The sequence below is a fragment of the Equus asinus genome, chromosome 2 (assembly GCF_041296235.1).
Source record: "Equus asinus isolate D_3611 breed Donkey chromosome 2, EquAss-T2T_v2, whole genome shotgun sequence".
Taxonomy (NCBI): Eukaryota; Metazoa; Chordata; class Mammalia; order Perissodactyla; family Equidae; genus Equus; species Equus asinus.
The window spans coordinates 132515053-132532183 of NC_091791.1; the positions used below are offsets into that span (position 1 = coordinate 132515053).

The 17131-nt window shown below is 54.0% G+C and overlaps 1 protein-coding gene across 5 annotated transcripts in view; it reads right to left on the bottom strand.

Moving 5' to 3' along the window:
- Nucleotides 1-1174: 1174 nt before the first annotated feature.
- The window catches only part of SMAD3 (SMAD family member 3), a 124696-nt gene continuing 108739 nt past the window's right edge, over nt 1175-17131 (bottom strand). For all 5 annotated transcript variants that reach the window (XM_070499390.1, XM_044764662.2, XM_044764663.2 and 2 more), the window contains 4 exons: nt 13215-13427; nt 11049-11186; nt 8218-8362; nt 1175-5743 (listed from right to left, as the gene is read on the bottom strand). In XM_070499390.1, the coding sequence (XP_070355491.1) occupies nt 5620-5743; nt 8218-8362; nt 11049-11186; nt 13215-13427 (620 nt within the window). In that variant the 3' untranslated portion in view covers nt 1175-5619. The remainder of the gene's footprint in view (nt 5744-8217; nt 8363-11048; nt 11187-13214; nt 13428-17131) is intronic.

A 17131-nucleotide genomic window follows, 5' to 3' on the forward strand; every position in this document is an offset into this window, starting at 1 on the left:
GGGAGAACCGGCATGTTCAGGAAGCAGGGCCTTGGCAAAGGGGAGGTTTGATCCACCAGGGCAGCTGCAGCAGAGGTGATGGAGAGCAAGGAAAAGAATGCAGCAAGCTGCTCAGGAGTCGGAGAATGGGGGAGAGGCTACAGATAAACACTGGGAGTCGGAGAAGGGAGCCTGCTCAAGTGAGGTGGAAGATGATTCGGTCTGGGGGTGTTATGTCTTAGATCACGTTTAACAAGCAGCTGGAATTTAAAGTCGTGGAGCTCAAGGAATAGGTTGGCTTAGAGGTGCAGATCTGAGTCTTGTGCTGAGAAATACAGACAAGATAAAACCTTGGGGAAAGTTGCTTGGAGGGCAGGAGGGTAAAAATAGCTAAGAAGAATCACCAAGGTAGGAACTGGACACAGTTCCCGGAGGCCCACAGGTGCCGTGCCCGTGACACCTGCCTCCCTCCCGTGCCCGTCCGGGAGGTGTCTGGACTCCAGGGAGGTCCTTGGAAGGAAGACTGCTATAGAGCAGCCCAGCTAACAGACTGTTCCAGCCCCATTCCGCCCTCCTCCTTCCCCTAATTCTGTTTATTCATTCTAATCATCCTGTTTCTCAATCCACATTGGTGTAAGATTTAGCCAAGGAAACAATGTTGAAGTCCTTCGCCTTGGGAGTTTTGAATTTAAAATGAGTTTTCACAGGAGCTAACAAAGTCATCTGAGCTGGAAAGTGTGGAAACCTACTTATTTATGAATTTCAAGCTGCCTCTGTGCCTGTGGGAAGATGGGTCAGGTGGCATCCTGAAGGTCCAGGGCCTTCAAGTACAGGGGAAGTGAATGCACAATGACCAGGCACAGACGGTATCGAAGGGACTCATGTGGAGCTTAGGTGTGGGGAGTGAGCAAGCGAGATGCAGCCACTGCCAGACTGCTGACCTTTGCTCAGCTGACCCAGGGGCTCCTGCTTTCACTGAAGGACTGGCTTCCACTGCGTGCTGCCCCTGGTGAGCGAATGAGGCAGGGGGGGCAGGTCTCAGAGGAGGCCGTGGCATCCTTCGTCCAAGTGCGCTTGGGCTCAGAGTTTCCTCTGGTGCCCAAATTCCAAAGGCCCTGGGACCCCGCGGGGCTCCCTTTTAACCTTCTCCCCACTCAGACATGGCAGCAATAATCAGACTGAGCTCCTGGCACAGGAGCTTTTCAATGATAAGTTTATTAGAAGGGCACTTACAGGGGGAAGAGAAGGAGAGAGGGGACACAAATCTTTAACAATAGGGGTACAATGCTTAAACGGGTGCTCTGCTCTTAAGATACAAAAGTTAGAAAAATCTAAAACACTATAAATACATACATGCTTTTTACAAAGGTATTAAAAGGTCAGGCTGGCTGAGAAGTGAAGGGAACCAACATCCTCCACGTTCCAGACCCCCCCTGGAACACACACCAAAACACGCTTCCCGAACAGGATGGCCGGGCTGCGAGAGCAGCAGTGAGGGCGAGGGGAGGCAGCTCCATCCGTCCATGCAAGGTCCTCACCCTCAGGAAGGGAGCGCTGCCTGGTTCAGAGGACCCCGTGGAAGGGCGTCTCTCTGACTCAGAGCTGCCTGTTTTTACACGCCACTGTGAGTTTGGCCAGCCTGGGTTGGTTTCTGGATGCTGAGCCAAAAAGCCACTGTACCCTCAACCAGCATTCTCTTCCCAGCCACTGTCCGTGGGAGGAGACCTTTCCAACTTTCTTCAAAAAATTAAATAGTTATGTCTTGAATGGTTTTAAGAAATTATTACATAAATATAAAAACACCAGAATGCTAGAGTGTACATTACTTCAGCATAAAAAAAAATCAATTACAGAATCACTGAGAGAACGTCTCGATCCAGTTTACACGATAGCCGAGTTTTTTAATCTGATAGCTGTGTTTCTGAAAAGTTGCCTGTATAGCAAGTCATTCCCCACTCACTCCTTCCAAACCAGAGACGCCTCGCCTTTTTCGATCCATGTCCCTTTGTGTACATTGTTCTGCTTTCCCACCCACTTGAGGAGTAGTTGATACTCCTTAAAAGACTGTTACTTGAAGGCGTTCTAGAAGGGAACACTTATACCACACAAAGAAAAATGGTACAACATAGCTGTGTTGAGGTTTTTTCCCTAGATTTGGGGAAAACTCGCAACTCTGCCACTTAAAGTCACACAGTAAGACACAGGGTCCAGAACTAAACTCGTGCCCTCTCTCGCTCCTGGTAACCCCCGTGGTTAACAGTCCCACGAAAAGCATGCAGATTCCTTTCCCTCGCTTTCCTTTTAAGGAGTACGAGAGGGGTCTAACGTGAGCTCCGGCCCAGCAGAAACCATCATGGAGCCTCCAAAAGGGCAGCTCGAGGCTCAGAATGAAATCAGATCCCCGCCTTCTCCCCAGACTACGCGCACACATGCACGACAGGCACACATTACTTAAAGAAAACCTTTTTCTGTGGTTTGAGTAAAAGCATTTAGCCCTGGAATATGTCCAAACTCTAGGAAGCCAAGGGGAGATGGAGAAAAACAAACTAAGCACGAGATATGTGCTACAGCTCATTCCAATACATTAACAAGGATTTAAAAAAATAATCACCACGGTCAATAAAAAAATACAACCCCGACAACATAAGGACAATGGAGAAGTCTGCCAGCAGCCTTGCCCTCATGTGTATTCTTCCCAGATAAGAGTCAAAGTCCCCGCTCCTGACTCTCGGCTTGTCTCAAAATGTCAGACCTACAGCCTGCCAGGAAGGTGGCCAACTGAGATGACGTTCCAGCTCAGGCCTGTAACCCGAACCCGCTGGGGCAGCTACCTAGGTTAGGGCTGGAAGGATCTAAGTTACTAAATAGAGTTAGGGAGAGGGGAGGGGAGAGGAAGGGAATCGAGGTTGGCTCCCGGGGCCGGCACTGGGGCCGGGACCTGGGCCCGTGCTAGCTGCTCTTGGGTCAGTGTCAGCACAAGCCACAAGGTGAAGGGGCCTGGCAGGGAGCCTGGGCCGGGGGAACAGCGCACGGAGTGTAGCTGGACAACTACACTTAAAACTGCTCTCCAGCGCCTACTGTCACCCCTCTAGAGCCGCCCTTGTTTCCTTATGCCCCTTTCAAGTGTCCTTTAAAAAGCTTTAATGTATAAATGCCTTTCATACAACAGGATTTTAAAACTAGTTTTGTGACTTAAAGAAAGGACACTGATATTACTCATGCCCCAAGGCGCCCGCACTGCCTCTCTGATGGGAGTGGCACCAAGTCTGAACCTTTAGGTGTGACCGAATTTATTTTCAGTGGTGCCAAAGGTAGGCCTACCTACATTTTCCTCATCCATCCTCCTCCAGCAGTCTAGTCTATAAAGCAAAAGGGCCAAGTAAGTAGCTTTTGGAAAAACACAAAATTCAAACTTCCCACTTCCTAGAAGTAGCCTTCCGCTCTGAGCACTGAGGGTTCTAAGACACCATCCGAACATAGCAGGACGTGACTGCTGGATCACCAAAATGGGGCTGTACCTGAAGCCAGTTCCCAAGTACCTGGAAGACGGCTGTGTGCCACAGGAAGCCCACCTTGGGGAGCATGTAGCAGGTGGAGAATGCAGGCCCTCCGAGACCACTGCCCAATGCTTTTAGGAGGGGCACCATGACTGCTCCAGCAGAGGCCGAAAGGGAACAATTCATACCACGACTGAGACCTGACGGGGAGCAGGAATGCACACCCAGGAGGTTCAGGCAGCCTCCTGTGCCTGTGAGCAGCAATCCACAGATCATTTCATCCCAGGCAAAAGCTTCAGCCTTGCAGTATTTCACCATCTCAGGCGGAGTGAGGGGCTCTGCGTTGTCTCTGGGTTCTGTGTCAGCAGTCCTGCAAGAAGACTAGCACAGGGCGGTCAAGGTGCTCTTCCCGTCCTCCTGTGTCCTCAGGAGGCTTGGCAAGCAGCTCTCCTACCTAGACACCTCCAGGCTAGAGCTTCAGCAGTGTAGGATCCTGCCAGTGAGGCACCAGGACGCCCCCAACATCTCCATATAGCATCAGAAATGTCATCACATTTGAGGTTTATACCTGCCCAAAGTATCCACTTTCATCACCTGGAATAAGACAGGACTTCCATAGGAAATCCCTTTCTTTTTCCTGGCAGAAATCCATGACAAAATATGGAATAAGTCATTTCACACAAAAAACAGCAGCAAAGAATAAAGTACCAATTGCAAGTGGCAATTCTGTCTGCTGTATTCTGCAAAAGGCCAAAGGCGAGGGCTCTGATTTTTTTTTCCAGTTGAAATAATTTATAAGAGTTATCTCACTAACTGCCACTGGGAACAGTACTTATTACACGACAGGCCCGCTATAGTTGTTGCTGAATATCCTCTACTGTGAGCCAGATAATTTCGGATCCCAGGGGGAAGATGACAGGGCTCTCTGCACCAAGCCTGCAATTTTCAAAGGTGTAAAAAATTTTCAATAGCCCTTTTCCTTTGCCTATGTTGGCCTGAGATTTTTCCCTTCTGGTGAATTTGCTTCATAATTTCAGCTTCCAAGAGTGCTGGCAGGTGTCTTCTCAACAAAACCTGGAAAAGCTTCACCTCGGGAGGGCAGTTGCTGGGTCCCACTCTGGTTTCCCAGTCAATGCGCCAAGCCAGGATTTTTTTGTTTTTTAATATAAAACAAACATTTAAAAGAGCATGTGATAAAGTCCATTTAATTAATGCAACTGACTACGTAAACCAATATAGCCGAATGCATGAGAAACAGGGTGAGGTCTCGCAGACACCTGGAGACCCCGCGATGCGGTGCCGCCCTAGCCCAAACACCCTCACGTGGCAGCTGCCTCCTGCTTCATGTGACTATTTCACGTCATTCAAATCTCTCTGAGATTAACGTGATAATATAAACTACACTGTATACACACTGAGCCTCAGCAGATGCTTCCAACTGTTCAAAGTGAGAAAGGACAAACTTAAGAGTGTTTTTAAAGGGGTGTCGCTCACCAGCTTTTCCCCACTGTCCCCGTGTGCACGTTCTGAACACACCGCTCACACTAGTCAGGATACTCTGAGAGGGGAGGAGAGAGACGAGCCCCCTCCCTACCCCACCACGTCAGTCCAGCTCCGGGGTGCAGGGTGCGGGTGTGTGGGACGGCCGGGGCTCGGGAATGTTCGGTTGAAGAGGCTGTTCTCAAAAGCGCCAGAGTGCTGGGCATGAGGTTTGCTCAAACCCCTAGAGGCTGTTACCCGCCTAAAACACTCCAGGTGAATTCACACTCCGCTCCTGAACAGAGCGCCATCTCCTGCTGGACAGTGACATCCCAGTTGCTGTCATTAAAAAAGAAGAGGGCTGGGGGGAGGGGACAGATGGCGAAATACTACCTGTTTGCTCCAGACACCAGAGCAGAAGCCATTTCTTGCCCTTCCAACTGGGGCCAAAGGGCCAAGGTGTTCAGCAGACATAGCTGTTCATAAACTCCATCTCTGAGTTAGCTTCTGTATTTTGGAAAACAGGTTGGTGCCGCTTTGGTTGAGGGAGAAAAATTTCTTCTTCCTTGATGACAGTGAGTTGCATTCTGATTTTCTCCACCTCCTACTTGGCCATTTTCCCCAACCCGCCCTCCCCCACCCTCCCCCTTCACACCCAATGTCTCTAAGACACACTGGAACAGCGGATACTTGGGGAGCCCATCTGGGTGAGGACCTTGTCAAGCCACTGCAAAGGCCCATTCAGGTGCAGCTCGATCCAGCAGGGGGTGCTGGTCACTGTCTGTCTCCTGCAAGACACAGGAAAATAGGTGGGGTGGGGGACTTAAAAAATGTCCAGAAGAACACATAGACAAGTGAGAACACCTTTTCCTGCTTTGGTGACAGTTGTCTTCTCAGAGCCAAAGAGCGGTCTCCTGCCTTGCTAGATCCGGCCCCAGAGGAGGTGCCAGGCTGAACTCCTCCAATCAGGAAGAGCTTTGAGTAAGGCAGGTTCTCCCGCGGGGAAGGAGGTGGCCCTCAAAGAATTAAACATGTAAGGCAAATTCCAGGTAGCCCAGAGGCCCACCGGTTGCCGTGATCAGCCCCCCGACGGAGACCCTCCGGCCTGAGCAAAGGTCTCCCTGGATCCTGTCCGTCCCGAGCGGCACCTACAGCTCCCCCCTCTAGCCCCGGGCCGGCCCCAGCAGCCCGCGATGACGCGTGTCTGTCTGATCGAGGGGTGTTTTTTACAAAGCGCCGACAGAGTCCACATGCCGTCGGTTCCCAATGGCTAATATAATTCCCATCTATGGCCTTATTTTGGAAAATCTTACAAGCAGAGCGAGCCATGGAACAATTACTGGAAAAAACCAAGGCACACCACACGTTTCTTTTCCCCAAAGCACTTTGTCTAACTTCAGGCTGGTTGATGACGCAGCTCGCAGGCAAGCTCCCAGGGCTATCTGCTGAGGCCGGAGGCGCCGGTGCCAGCTGGAGGTGAGAGACCTAGGCCCGGGGCCCCGCTTTCGGCCACCTCACAGACAGAAAGGATGAAACCTTACTCTCCTTGGCCCGAGAGGCAGGAGGAGGGCAAGACTGTTCTGGGAAGGGGCCGCACCCACCAGTGAGGCTGCTCTGCAGTGCTGCCAGGTGGCGGGGATGTGGTGGGCCGCCCAGGACTGGGTCTGCTGGCAGCCTGTCCAGCGTGGTGATACGGGGCCCCCACCGAGGCTTCTGCCACCAAGGGGCCTCTCCCCAGCTCTTGAAGCTGGAGGACTGCGATGCCGCACCAGGTTGAGGGCCGCTGGCCCGAGGATACCGCCCTCCTTGCTTGGCTGACACTTCGCCCAAGTGGAGGGCTAGACATGGGCTTGTGCACTCGGCCTTGGGTGCCCGCCCGATCTGGGGTCCCAGAGCATGGCCCCCCGGACTGCAGTGTGAGTGTAAGAAAAGCAAAGGGACCTCCCCCTGGCTCTTTTCTGTTGGGGTCCATCTTTAAATATTTCCCTTCCCTACTCAAAAAATATTAATTGTATAACCTTTCAACTCTCGTCCCCTAAAATGATTCCAGCCCGGGCTAAAAGGTGGGCTAGAACTTCCCTCGGACTGCGCCTTTCGGCCCGGGCTCATCTCCTCAGGCCGTCATAACCGGGTTCTCCTGACATCTGGCCTCTGATTGCTCAACTGGTCACTCACCCCGGATCTCAGAGAGACCCCACAGACCAAGGTGCTGTGTTGTCCAGCACCGCGGAGCAGACAGGGAACAGCAGCTCAAATACGGTAAATGGAAGAAGAGGATTTCATGGAGCGAAATCCTCTAATGAGAATCTGACTTTCCATAAGTCATGCTCATCTGGATTTCATCATGAACGGTGGCCCAGAGCCAACACTGAAATGGGTTTGGCCCGGGTGCAGAATGACTGCACAACAACACGGATTCCAAACATCTGGAAAAGTGAAGAGATGGGGAGAGCAGCTCGCAAGGCGCTGGCCTCGGCTGACGTGTGGTACCTCTGCGTTCCGCGGGGAGTGGGGCTGGGCGGGGGGCAGCAGGACGGGCACGTGGCCCTGCCTCTCAGGGAACTCCCGTCCAGGCATGGAAAGAAAAGGGACTGGCTTCTCTAAGCCCAACCAGAGTGGTCTGAGAGATTCGACAGAGCAGACCAGGCAGGCACCTGGTCAATGCCGTGTTTAAACCAATACCTGAAACTCTGAACAAAATCGTTTTTCTGAGCAAGTAAACTCTGCTCCTTTATGACTGCCCCAAATCTCCTCCCTTCCCTGCTTCTCAGTGTTAGCCGCCTAGATCCTCAGGGTCCCCCAAGTCAGTGATGGAGCCATAGAGGAGGGCAGGACCAAGGAGACAAAGACTTAACTCCCTGGAGAGGGGTGTCCCAACACCTGCCCCAAATGAGCCCTGAGGAAGCAGCCACGAGGGCACAGCTCTAGGCTCAGCTTTTCCACTCACGATGTGACTTCAAGCAAGTCACTTTCTCTCCCTGGGCCTTAGTTCCTCATCCACACACAGAGGAGGATGCCAATGTCCCCACCCAGGGCTGTGCTGGATAAAATGGAACAAGCGTGTCCACAGCAGTGGAGAAAGCATGAAGCGCTGGGTGAGCAAGTGAGGCACGGCCCCCCCAGCTTGCCAGGCCGACCCTCTCTGATCCCTGGTCTCTCGGCTCTTGGGGGGGAGGGCTGGCCTAGCTCATCTCTGAGGAGCCCCCGCTCTGCGGAGTCACCTGTAGGGGGATACCCGTGACACATGGCACCCAGACCTGACCTGTATTCTGCTCCCCAGCCTTTGACGAAGCTCATGCGGATCGTGCACATTCGTGTCAACTGGTAGACGGCCTCGAAGCCCTGGTTGACTGACTGCGCCAGGAGGGCTGCAAACTCCTGGTTGTTGAAGATCTTCAGGTTGCATCCTGCCAAGAGAAGAAAAACAGCGCTTGTGGGGACGAAAGGCACATGTGTCCAGTGCTCCCCTTCTGGCTCAAGCCATCCCTGCATCACCCAGAATGGTGTAACCCACACAGCTGAAGTGTCACGTGGTCCATCTACGCACTGGCCACGCACTGCACGCTCAGCACCATGCTAGGGACGGGCCCACTCAGGCCCTGCCCCTGAAGCCACCACCACCTCAGTGGGGAGACGCAGCTGACGTATGTGAGGGGGAGAATTAAACACTGGCCTGTGAGCGCCAGCTCCCGGCGCTGTGGGAAGGCTGAGGGCGACTGTGAAGTCAGCCACTGAGAACAAGGGAGATGGTTTGGAGAGGTGGGCCTTGCTCTGGACCAAGGGGCCCAGGCAGGACTCCAGGGAACAGAGACACAAGGGACCCAAGCTGAATGCCCACAGTTGATCACCTGCCGAACAGGAGGCCTTGCCATTCGACAGAGGGCGTGCCGGCAGAGACAGGCCGGCTGAAAGGCTACGCGGCCCGCCATCCTGATGGGAAGCTCAGCAGAGGAGCCCGGGGCACCTTGCACCTGGGCTCCTCTGATAAAGCCGTCTTGTGCTGGGGCCAGGACGGAGCGAGAGGTCTGGGCCACGTTTTGGCCTCTGGACACAAGGCTGGGTCGGGGTGACTTTCGCAGCAACGTGAAGGTGTGTGTCCAACTCTCCAAGCCGTAAAACTAGAGACAGGCACGAATAAAGTCCCTAATAAATCTCTTGTTTGAAGTCCTGCTGCCCGAGTGCCAGGAGTGTGTCAACCAGAAAAACAGAGACAAAAGCACACGCCGGAAACGCCCAGGAGGTGAGCTGAGGAGATATCTATCAACCGGCCAATGCTCGCGGCTCCTCCTCCGGCCGTGTGACTCTGGGCTGGTCACTTTCTCTCTGTAGGCCTGTGTCCCCTTTGTAAAACGAGAGGCTGGCCTTGGAGGTCCTCCTGGCAATGACACTCCATGAGCTAACAAATACCACCATGGCCAACTCAGCCCTCACCAGAAAGATAGGGCAGGGCTGGGGAAGGGAGGGGCAGAACGCCAACACGGCAACTGAGCTTCCTCTTCTCGTTCTCCCCAAGGGGAAGTGTGGGGAAGCAGGGCCGAACGTGGGCTCCGGCCCCCAGCTGAGCCAAGAAGCAGAGGAGCGCTAGAGTCGCAGGTCACATAGTCAGTTCTAGGCTCATCCGGGCTCAGCCATTTACTAGCTGTGTGTCCTTGGGCAGATGGCTTTACCTCTCTGAACTCATCTCCTCAACATGCCTCCTCACCTGAACAGCCAGAACAACAGGAGAGGACCAAGTGAGATCAAAGATATAAACGTACTCTGTAAACACGACCACACGATGCTCTAGAAATGGAGAGCACTGTTCATCATTTCAGACTTTCTGCTTTCTTAAGTTGACGCTGTGCATGGGCCACTGCTCCACTATCATCTGCCACTTAGCAGGCAGGAAAAGACACGTCACATGTGTGCCACGGTCAACGGCCTGACCCAGGCCACACACTCTACCAGCCCGTCACAGTCCGTGTTCTGTGGGCTCAAGCTCAGTGGCTGCGCGTCTGTGAGAAGTGGGCTTGGGCTGGGCCCTCGTGCCCTGGTTTTCTAAGTAGAGGCCTTAGGTGGGATGAGCCTCCCACCTGGCCTTCTGCCTTGGCCTGGTCTCATTTGAGCTACCCTCTGAGGTGCAGTCTGACATCCCTGCTTGGTGTGGATTTATCAGCCCTGCTCAGAAAACCCTTAGCAGTTCCCCAGAATATAGTCACACGCTGCACAACGACGTTTCAGTCAATGACGGACTGCACGTACGATGGTGGCCCCATAAGATTAGTACCGTACCACTTAGGCGTGTCGTAGGCTACACCATCCAGGTTTGTGTAAGGATACTCTATGCTCACACAACGATGAAATTGCCTAACGATGCATTTCTCAGAACACATCCCTGTCGTTAAGTGATGCATGACTGTAAAAGCAAAACCTTTTTGCGTCCTTCCAAGGCCTGGTCCCATCATCCTTTCTAATCATTTCCCCTTTTACTCAGCCCCTCCTCCAGCCAGAGTGCCACCTGTACATGCCCTGCCCGCCATCACCTCCAGACCTTTGCCCATATGGTGCCCTCTGTCTGGAAAGCCCTCGTGGTCCCCACCCCACCATCACCTTGTGCCTAATGCCGACCCTTCCTTCAAGGCCTGAATGCCTTCTCCTCCACAAAGCCTTCCATGATCCACCCTGACCATTACACGTGTTTCTCCCCCTGGATCTAACAGCATCTTATCTGTGCCGCTTGCTCGGTGCTTGGCACCCCTCCCTCGTATTAAAACCATTTGTGCCTTTGACTTGTATACTCAGCTGGCCTCTAAGGTCTGCTGGGGGCGGGAGGGGAGGGAGGGAGGAAGGATGGACGTGGGTGTGCACAGGGCAATGAGTGGTACCCATGGGTGAAAGGCAGATCCATCCGATGCTGCGTCAGCTCCCTGGAGGTTCAGGGAGAGCACAGTAAGACAGTAAGGCACAGAGAAAACCCTCCAGGTTTGCTCCTCCAGGTTGGCAACGCAAACACGGAAGAAGAGAAAAGGTAAGAAAGAGGAAACCTCTCCAGCATCCTGGGCATGTGCTGCGGGGAGAGGACCGCAGGGCAGCTGGGTGGGTAAGTGGTCTTACCTGGGGGGATCTTGCAGACGGTGGCCGGGTGCCAGCCATAGCGCTGGTTACAGTTGGGAGACTGGACGAAGATAGCGCTGTCGCTGAGGCACTCTGCGAAGACCTCCCCTCCGATGTAGTACAGCCGCACGCCCCGCCCTAGAGAGAAGCCGGTCAGCCTGCGCTGGGGCTCTGGGCTAGCTGAGGCTAGCAAAGGGGCAGAGCTGCAGCCGGGGTTCCCTGTGACTGGCTCTTTGCCACCTTCACCAGGGAATGGGACCCAGAGCCCAAGCCTAAATGCGCGCAGGGGAAACAATGGGCGAGGCTGGGTTCCTGAAGCCGGAGGGGGCAGAGGACAAGAGAAAAGAGCATGGGTTCAGTCTCCATGGTAGCCTCTGCCACTGACTAGCCACGGGCCTCAGTTTCTTCGTCTGCAGGGTGGGGGTAATAACAATAAGCCCCTCACGGGGTTGTTGTGAGACACACAGTAAGTGCCTTCTAGGTGTCAGCTGTCACCACGACCACTAGGCCCCTTCCCACTCCAAGATGCAGAAACTCATTCTGTAAATGGGCAGGCTCCTCCCAAGGCAGCAGACACCCAGGAGCCCTGCACTGCAGGAACGGCTCAGTGCCACCCCCTGCACCTTCCTCCCCTGAGTGCGTCTTTCTAAAACATTCCACAGGTCTATTTCATTTACTTTTCCGTCATCTCTAAATCCCCTCCAGATGGACAGAAATTATTTTTAAAGTGGCTCTGCAATTCAAGCAGTTACGTAAACACTCTGACAATGAGCTCTCTGCCCAGCCAGGGGATGTTCCCTTCTGCACGGGAAGGTCGCTGTTCCCGCTCCTGGGGAAGAGGCCCAGAGTGTCAGAACACAGGGCCCGATTTTCCGGGCGCGACGTCAAGTGGAATGGAAAGTGTGCTCCCCTGCCCCTCGGCCCGCTACCGTCCCACCCCCCACCCACTCCACTCCCCATTTCTTCTTGGGTTGGTGCTGCAGGCATTGGTCTCACAGACACACAGGGTGCTGGCAGACTCGGGGGGCCACAAGGAGGGGCCGCTGCCTTATGTCGGTCAAGAACGGGAGGCAGAGGTGGAGATGGGAAGACCCAGGTGAAAAGAACAGAAACGTTTGTTCTCTTTGGGTAATTTCTGAAATATAGATTTTCTAACATAGAAAAGTATGAAGAGAATAAGTAAACACCTGTGTTTGCCATCAGGATCAGCATCTTTTTTAAAGTAAAACAAATGGAGAGGCTGTTTGGGAAGGACGCAGGCTCGGAGGCAGGGGGCTGTTTGTCACTGACTGTTGTGTGGCCTCTGCAGGGCTCTGTCCCTCCCTGGGCATCAGGTTGTCCCCTGGAAAATGAGCACTTCGGCTCAGACCCATGGCTTCCAAACTTTGCTTAATTACAAAATCCTCTCTTCAAATGAAATCTGTGAACGCCCAAGATACAACACAGCAAGAGCAGAGGCGCTGTGGTTCACGTGGGCCAGAACCCCTGTGGCCCTGCCCAGCTCCTGAGCTTGCCCTGGAGCCCCTCGGCCAACCCTGGCGGCTCCGCATGACATCTGAGAATACCCCACTACACCATCTATACAGCCGTTCTATGTGATTCTGGATCACACAATTATGAATATCCTTAGCATGATGATTTTATGAGCAAACCAAGTGACACAGCCCACAGCTCCATCTTCCCTAAACTAAGAAAGCCGTCTTTCGCTGCACTCCTGGTGTTAGGAGGCAGAAGGTCAGCAGCAGTGGTGTTCCTGCAGTGGGCAATTCTTCGCTTTCTACCTTTTCCAAGTTTCCTAGAATAATCATATAGGAAATTAACAAAGAAAAGATGACTTCTCTAAGACTGGCTACCAGCTTATCCACCAGTCAGTAATTTAAGGCATTTTTATTAGGAGAACTACATACGCTGCTTTCTCATAGACTTCCCTTTCTGGCCCCCCCTTAAGTGAAGGGTTTCCCTCCGTGGTTTTCAAATTTTCAGAGACGACGTATGTCTTTGAGCGGGAATGACCAAGCAACCTGAACTCTACATGTCTGGCCCCCTAAAAATGCAATCAGAACTTGGGGGTAGGGATGGGTCCTCTCCCCGATTTCCAGCAGGAGGCGCAGCACCGTGTGAGTGGGGCTGGAGTCGGGGGAGCGTGGAAAGGCGGGCGCCCCTCACCGATGTGCCTCCGCGTGAGCTCCACGGCCGCGTTCCTGTTGACGTTGGACAGCAGCCCTAGGCAGAAGCGCTCCGAGTTGGAGGGGTCGGTGAAGCCATCCACCGTCATGGAGGGCTGCGAGGCGTGGAATGTCTCCCCGACGCGCTGGTTCAGCTCATAGTAGGAGATGGAGCACCAGAAGGCCGGCTCGCAGTAGGTGACGGGCTGCAGGTCTGCAGAGACAGGCCAGGCCGCTGGGTCAGGGGCCCCCCAGGTCCCCAGCTCCTTGATGGGGTCCCCTGGATGCTCCAGAAGACTGTTTCCCCACCTCTCAGGGGGGGTCTTATAATCCCCCCGCCCTCATGCCTTTTATTGTATAAAATCTGCAGGATCCAATGGGACAAAATACTCAGGTTTGTGGATAAGCGGGCCACCAGCCTTGCCACTTTTCATTTGGGTTTAGCTCCTAAAGGCACTGCCCACCTGGCCTGGCCTCAGGTTGAAGCAGTCCTCAGGGAAGTGCTGGGCCAAACCCAAAGAGGGCCAGGCACCAACCGGCACCTGGGCAACCCGACTGGACAGGCCCTGAAGTAACCTGTGCTGATCTCTGTCCCCAAAAGGGCTTCCAGCTCTTGGCTCTCCCGGGTCTTGGACGGACTCCTAGCCTGGCGGGCAGCAGCGTCCAAGCCCGTAAAATGACAGGCTGGCGCTGCTGCGGGCTTCCGCGCCGGGCTGGGTGTCTGCAAGCACACGGGCCCCAGGCGCCAGGCGCGGAGAGAAGCGGGTCCATGGCTCAGTACAGAAACTACCTGCCGAATGTACCCAGAAGCCGCCTGTCTGTCAAGTGGCTAAGGGATAACTCCCCTAAAGGAAACTCTGAGTTTATCCTAGCTGTCAGCGTGCTTCCTCAACCAAGGGCTCCTCGAAGCAAAACTGCCATCTTGGGAGGGGTTGGTTCTCTTTCTCAGAAGAGTTGGGGACCCCTGAAACAGAGGTTCCCCCTCAGGTGACCCCACATCTCCTTCCCCGTGACTCCCCAGCCATCCCGGGTTGACACCCGCCCAGGCGCCCCTGCTCTCCTCCTGCCCATCTCCGCATCATCTCGCACGCCTCAGCGGCCCGTCCTCTTAGCCCCGGGCCAGCCCTCGTCATTCCCCACCTGCCTCAGTGCCACAGCCCTCTAACAGGACCCGCACACTCCAGCCTACCCTCCGCGCCTGGGCCGGGAGCACTAAGTCCCACCACATCCCATGCTGCCCACGTGAACCCCACCCACTCGATGGAGAATCAGAGGGTCTCCTGCTCTTTCTCCTTCCTCCCTCTCGGACCTCCAGCTGGGACCACTCGCTCTTTGGAGCTGCCTGGTTCCTCAGGGTGCATCTTGGTGGGCACTGGTGAGGGCAACAGGCAGGGCCCACCATGCCGAGACTCAGCACCAGCCCGAGAGCCCTGCTCGCCGCTGCCAGGCACCTTCCCACAGCGAGAGCCGCCACGAACCTCTGCTCACCAGACCTTCGCAAGTGTGTAAAGGCCAAGAGAGAAAATTCCGAAGCTGTTCTGGGAGGGGCCCAGGTGCCCCGGGGAGGGCACAGCAGCTCTGACCTCCTCCTGGGGTTTACACCCATGACCCCTCCTGAGGGTAAAGAGAACCTAGACACACGGGAGGAGCTGCAGACCGCAACATGCCCACACTCCACACACGCCCTGAAGGTGTTGTCAGCGGGGGTCGGGACACCTCTATCGGGTTCCGCGACCTTGGCATTATCAATATTTTGGGTCAAGTAACTCTTTGTTCGGGGGAGGAGGATCTGTACATTACAGGACAGCCAGCAAAGCATCCCCAGCCTCTACCCACTCGATGCCAGGAGCACACGTCAGTCTCACCCTCCCAAGCTGTGATGATAAGAAATGTCTGCAGGCGTTGCCAGGTGTCTTCTGGGGGGCAAAACAGCCCCCAGGTGAGAACCACGGCCCTAGACATTTAACCAGGTCATGGAGCACCAGCTTGCAAGCCAGAGGGACCGGAATTCACTCTCTGCTCAGACACGGATGAGCTGTGTGAGTGTGAGCACACCCCCAGCCACCAATGGAGAATCTTTTTGACCACCAGGCGCTGTCTGTGGATGAACTGAGTTGACTCACGTGAAGTGCAGGGCAGGCATCAAGCACTCCATAAAAGGCGGTAACAACAATTACAACAATGCTGATTCTATGAACCTGAGAACATCCCGTTCCTGTCCTGACGTCCATCACAAGAGCGGCAAAGCCTCCCTGGCCCTTTCCTCTCTCCCCAGGGTGAAGCAAGGGAAGAGGAGCGAAGACAGGGGATCTAAGCTACTTACTGGGGAAGTGGGTAGTGATCGGCAGGAGTCACTATGGCCTGCAGCCTGTGCCCCTGAGGGTAGCTGAGCCACATCAGCCACACCCGGCTCTGGCTTTGCTCAATGCTTTGACATTCCAGTGAGATAAGCTGTATTCTAAACAATGTGGTCAGTAAAATGTGAGCTATGTTGCTTTGAGAATCTTGAAAGAAAAAAAAAAAAGAAATCCAAGTGCCATCTAAGCACTCGACGTGGTCACCCAACACGTCAGGGCCATTGGCCACCACTGCCCAGGGGCAGGCTCTGCTGACCTGGCTGTGTGACCTTGGGGACATGACCACCCTCTCTGGCCTCAGTTTCCCAGTCTGAGCAGTGACTGCAGTGAAGTAGAAAACATCTAGGGCAGACCATCTAGGTCACTGTGCTTCTGGCAAGGGTCAGCCAGAAGAGGCAGCTGTGGCTGTTCTGGGCTGGCCCTGGCTTCCCCAGGAAAGTGCAGAACAGAACAGTGTTCTCATCCCCAAACGATAAAGCCTTGTCCAGCCCCCGCTGGGCTGAGTCCAGACAGAAGAGAGCAAGCTAGGCTCTCGGGAACACTGACACAGCCCACCCATCAAAAGAAGAAAGGCCGGCAGGCCACCCCTTGGGTAACATGGCGCCGGAACCATGCTCTGGGGAAGTGTGGGCTGCAAGGCATCTCAGAATCAGAGAGGCGCTTGGGGTCCTAGCCCAGGAGGCCCTCCCAAGCAGATCTGAGCCTTTATCCAAACATCCCTGCCACTTGCAGACACACGCTGGACAGTGTTGTGGAAAACACTGGATGCAGCAGCCTGACACATAATTAAGAAGATGCTAGTTCGGGGGAGCAGTGGAGCCAGGCCAAGGCAAAATCTGAAGGCTGCCATGTCAGAGAGTGCTGTTTGGATGAACGGGAGCAGCACCCCAGCCACGCATTTACTCTTCTCTGCAAACAATTAAAAACGAACGCTGCCTTTACCTCTCTCCTTCCCATCGCCCCCTGCTCCTTCCTCAAGGCATGTCTGCAAGAGGAGCTGCAGGCCAGAAAGCATGGCTACCACCTCTGGGTTCTGCTTTGAATGGCACTTTATTTTTAAATTGCATATACGCCCTCATTTCTTTCCCACCAAAAGACTTATCCATGCCATGGTTAAGTACAAGAGAAACAAAAAGTCAGGACACTGGAAAGGAGAAGGCTATACACAGGATAACCATGAGATTATAGCTACTGAAAGAGCACTCAGCTTGGCACTGAGCCTCCTAGCAGACAAGGAAAAAAGGGAGCATAATATGCTACATGGTTCTGGTTGGTGGACACACAATGCTTACTAGTTCTGCAGAGGAAACAACGCTTGTCCTGGCACTAAATCTTAAAAGAAATCCATCAGGTGGCGACCCATCCCCCACATCAATCAAGCCCACCAGCCAGCCTTGGTTTCACGAGTTCCCCAACAAATGCAGAAGCAATTTTACACAAGCTTGCTTCTTGAAAAGGACCTGAAGACAAGCCATCCAAAGGCCCCTCTGGGATGATGATTCTGTAGCAGGAAGGTGACTTGTCCCAATGGAGAGTGGTTTTGTGTCTCCAGGCCAAGGAC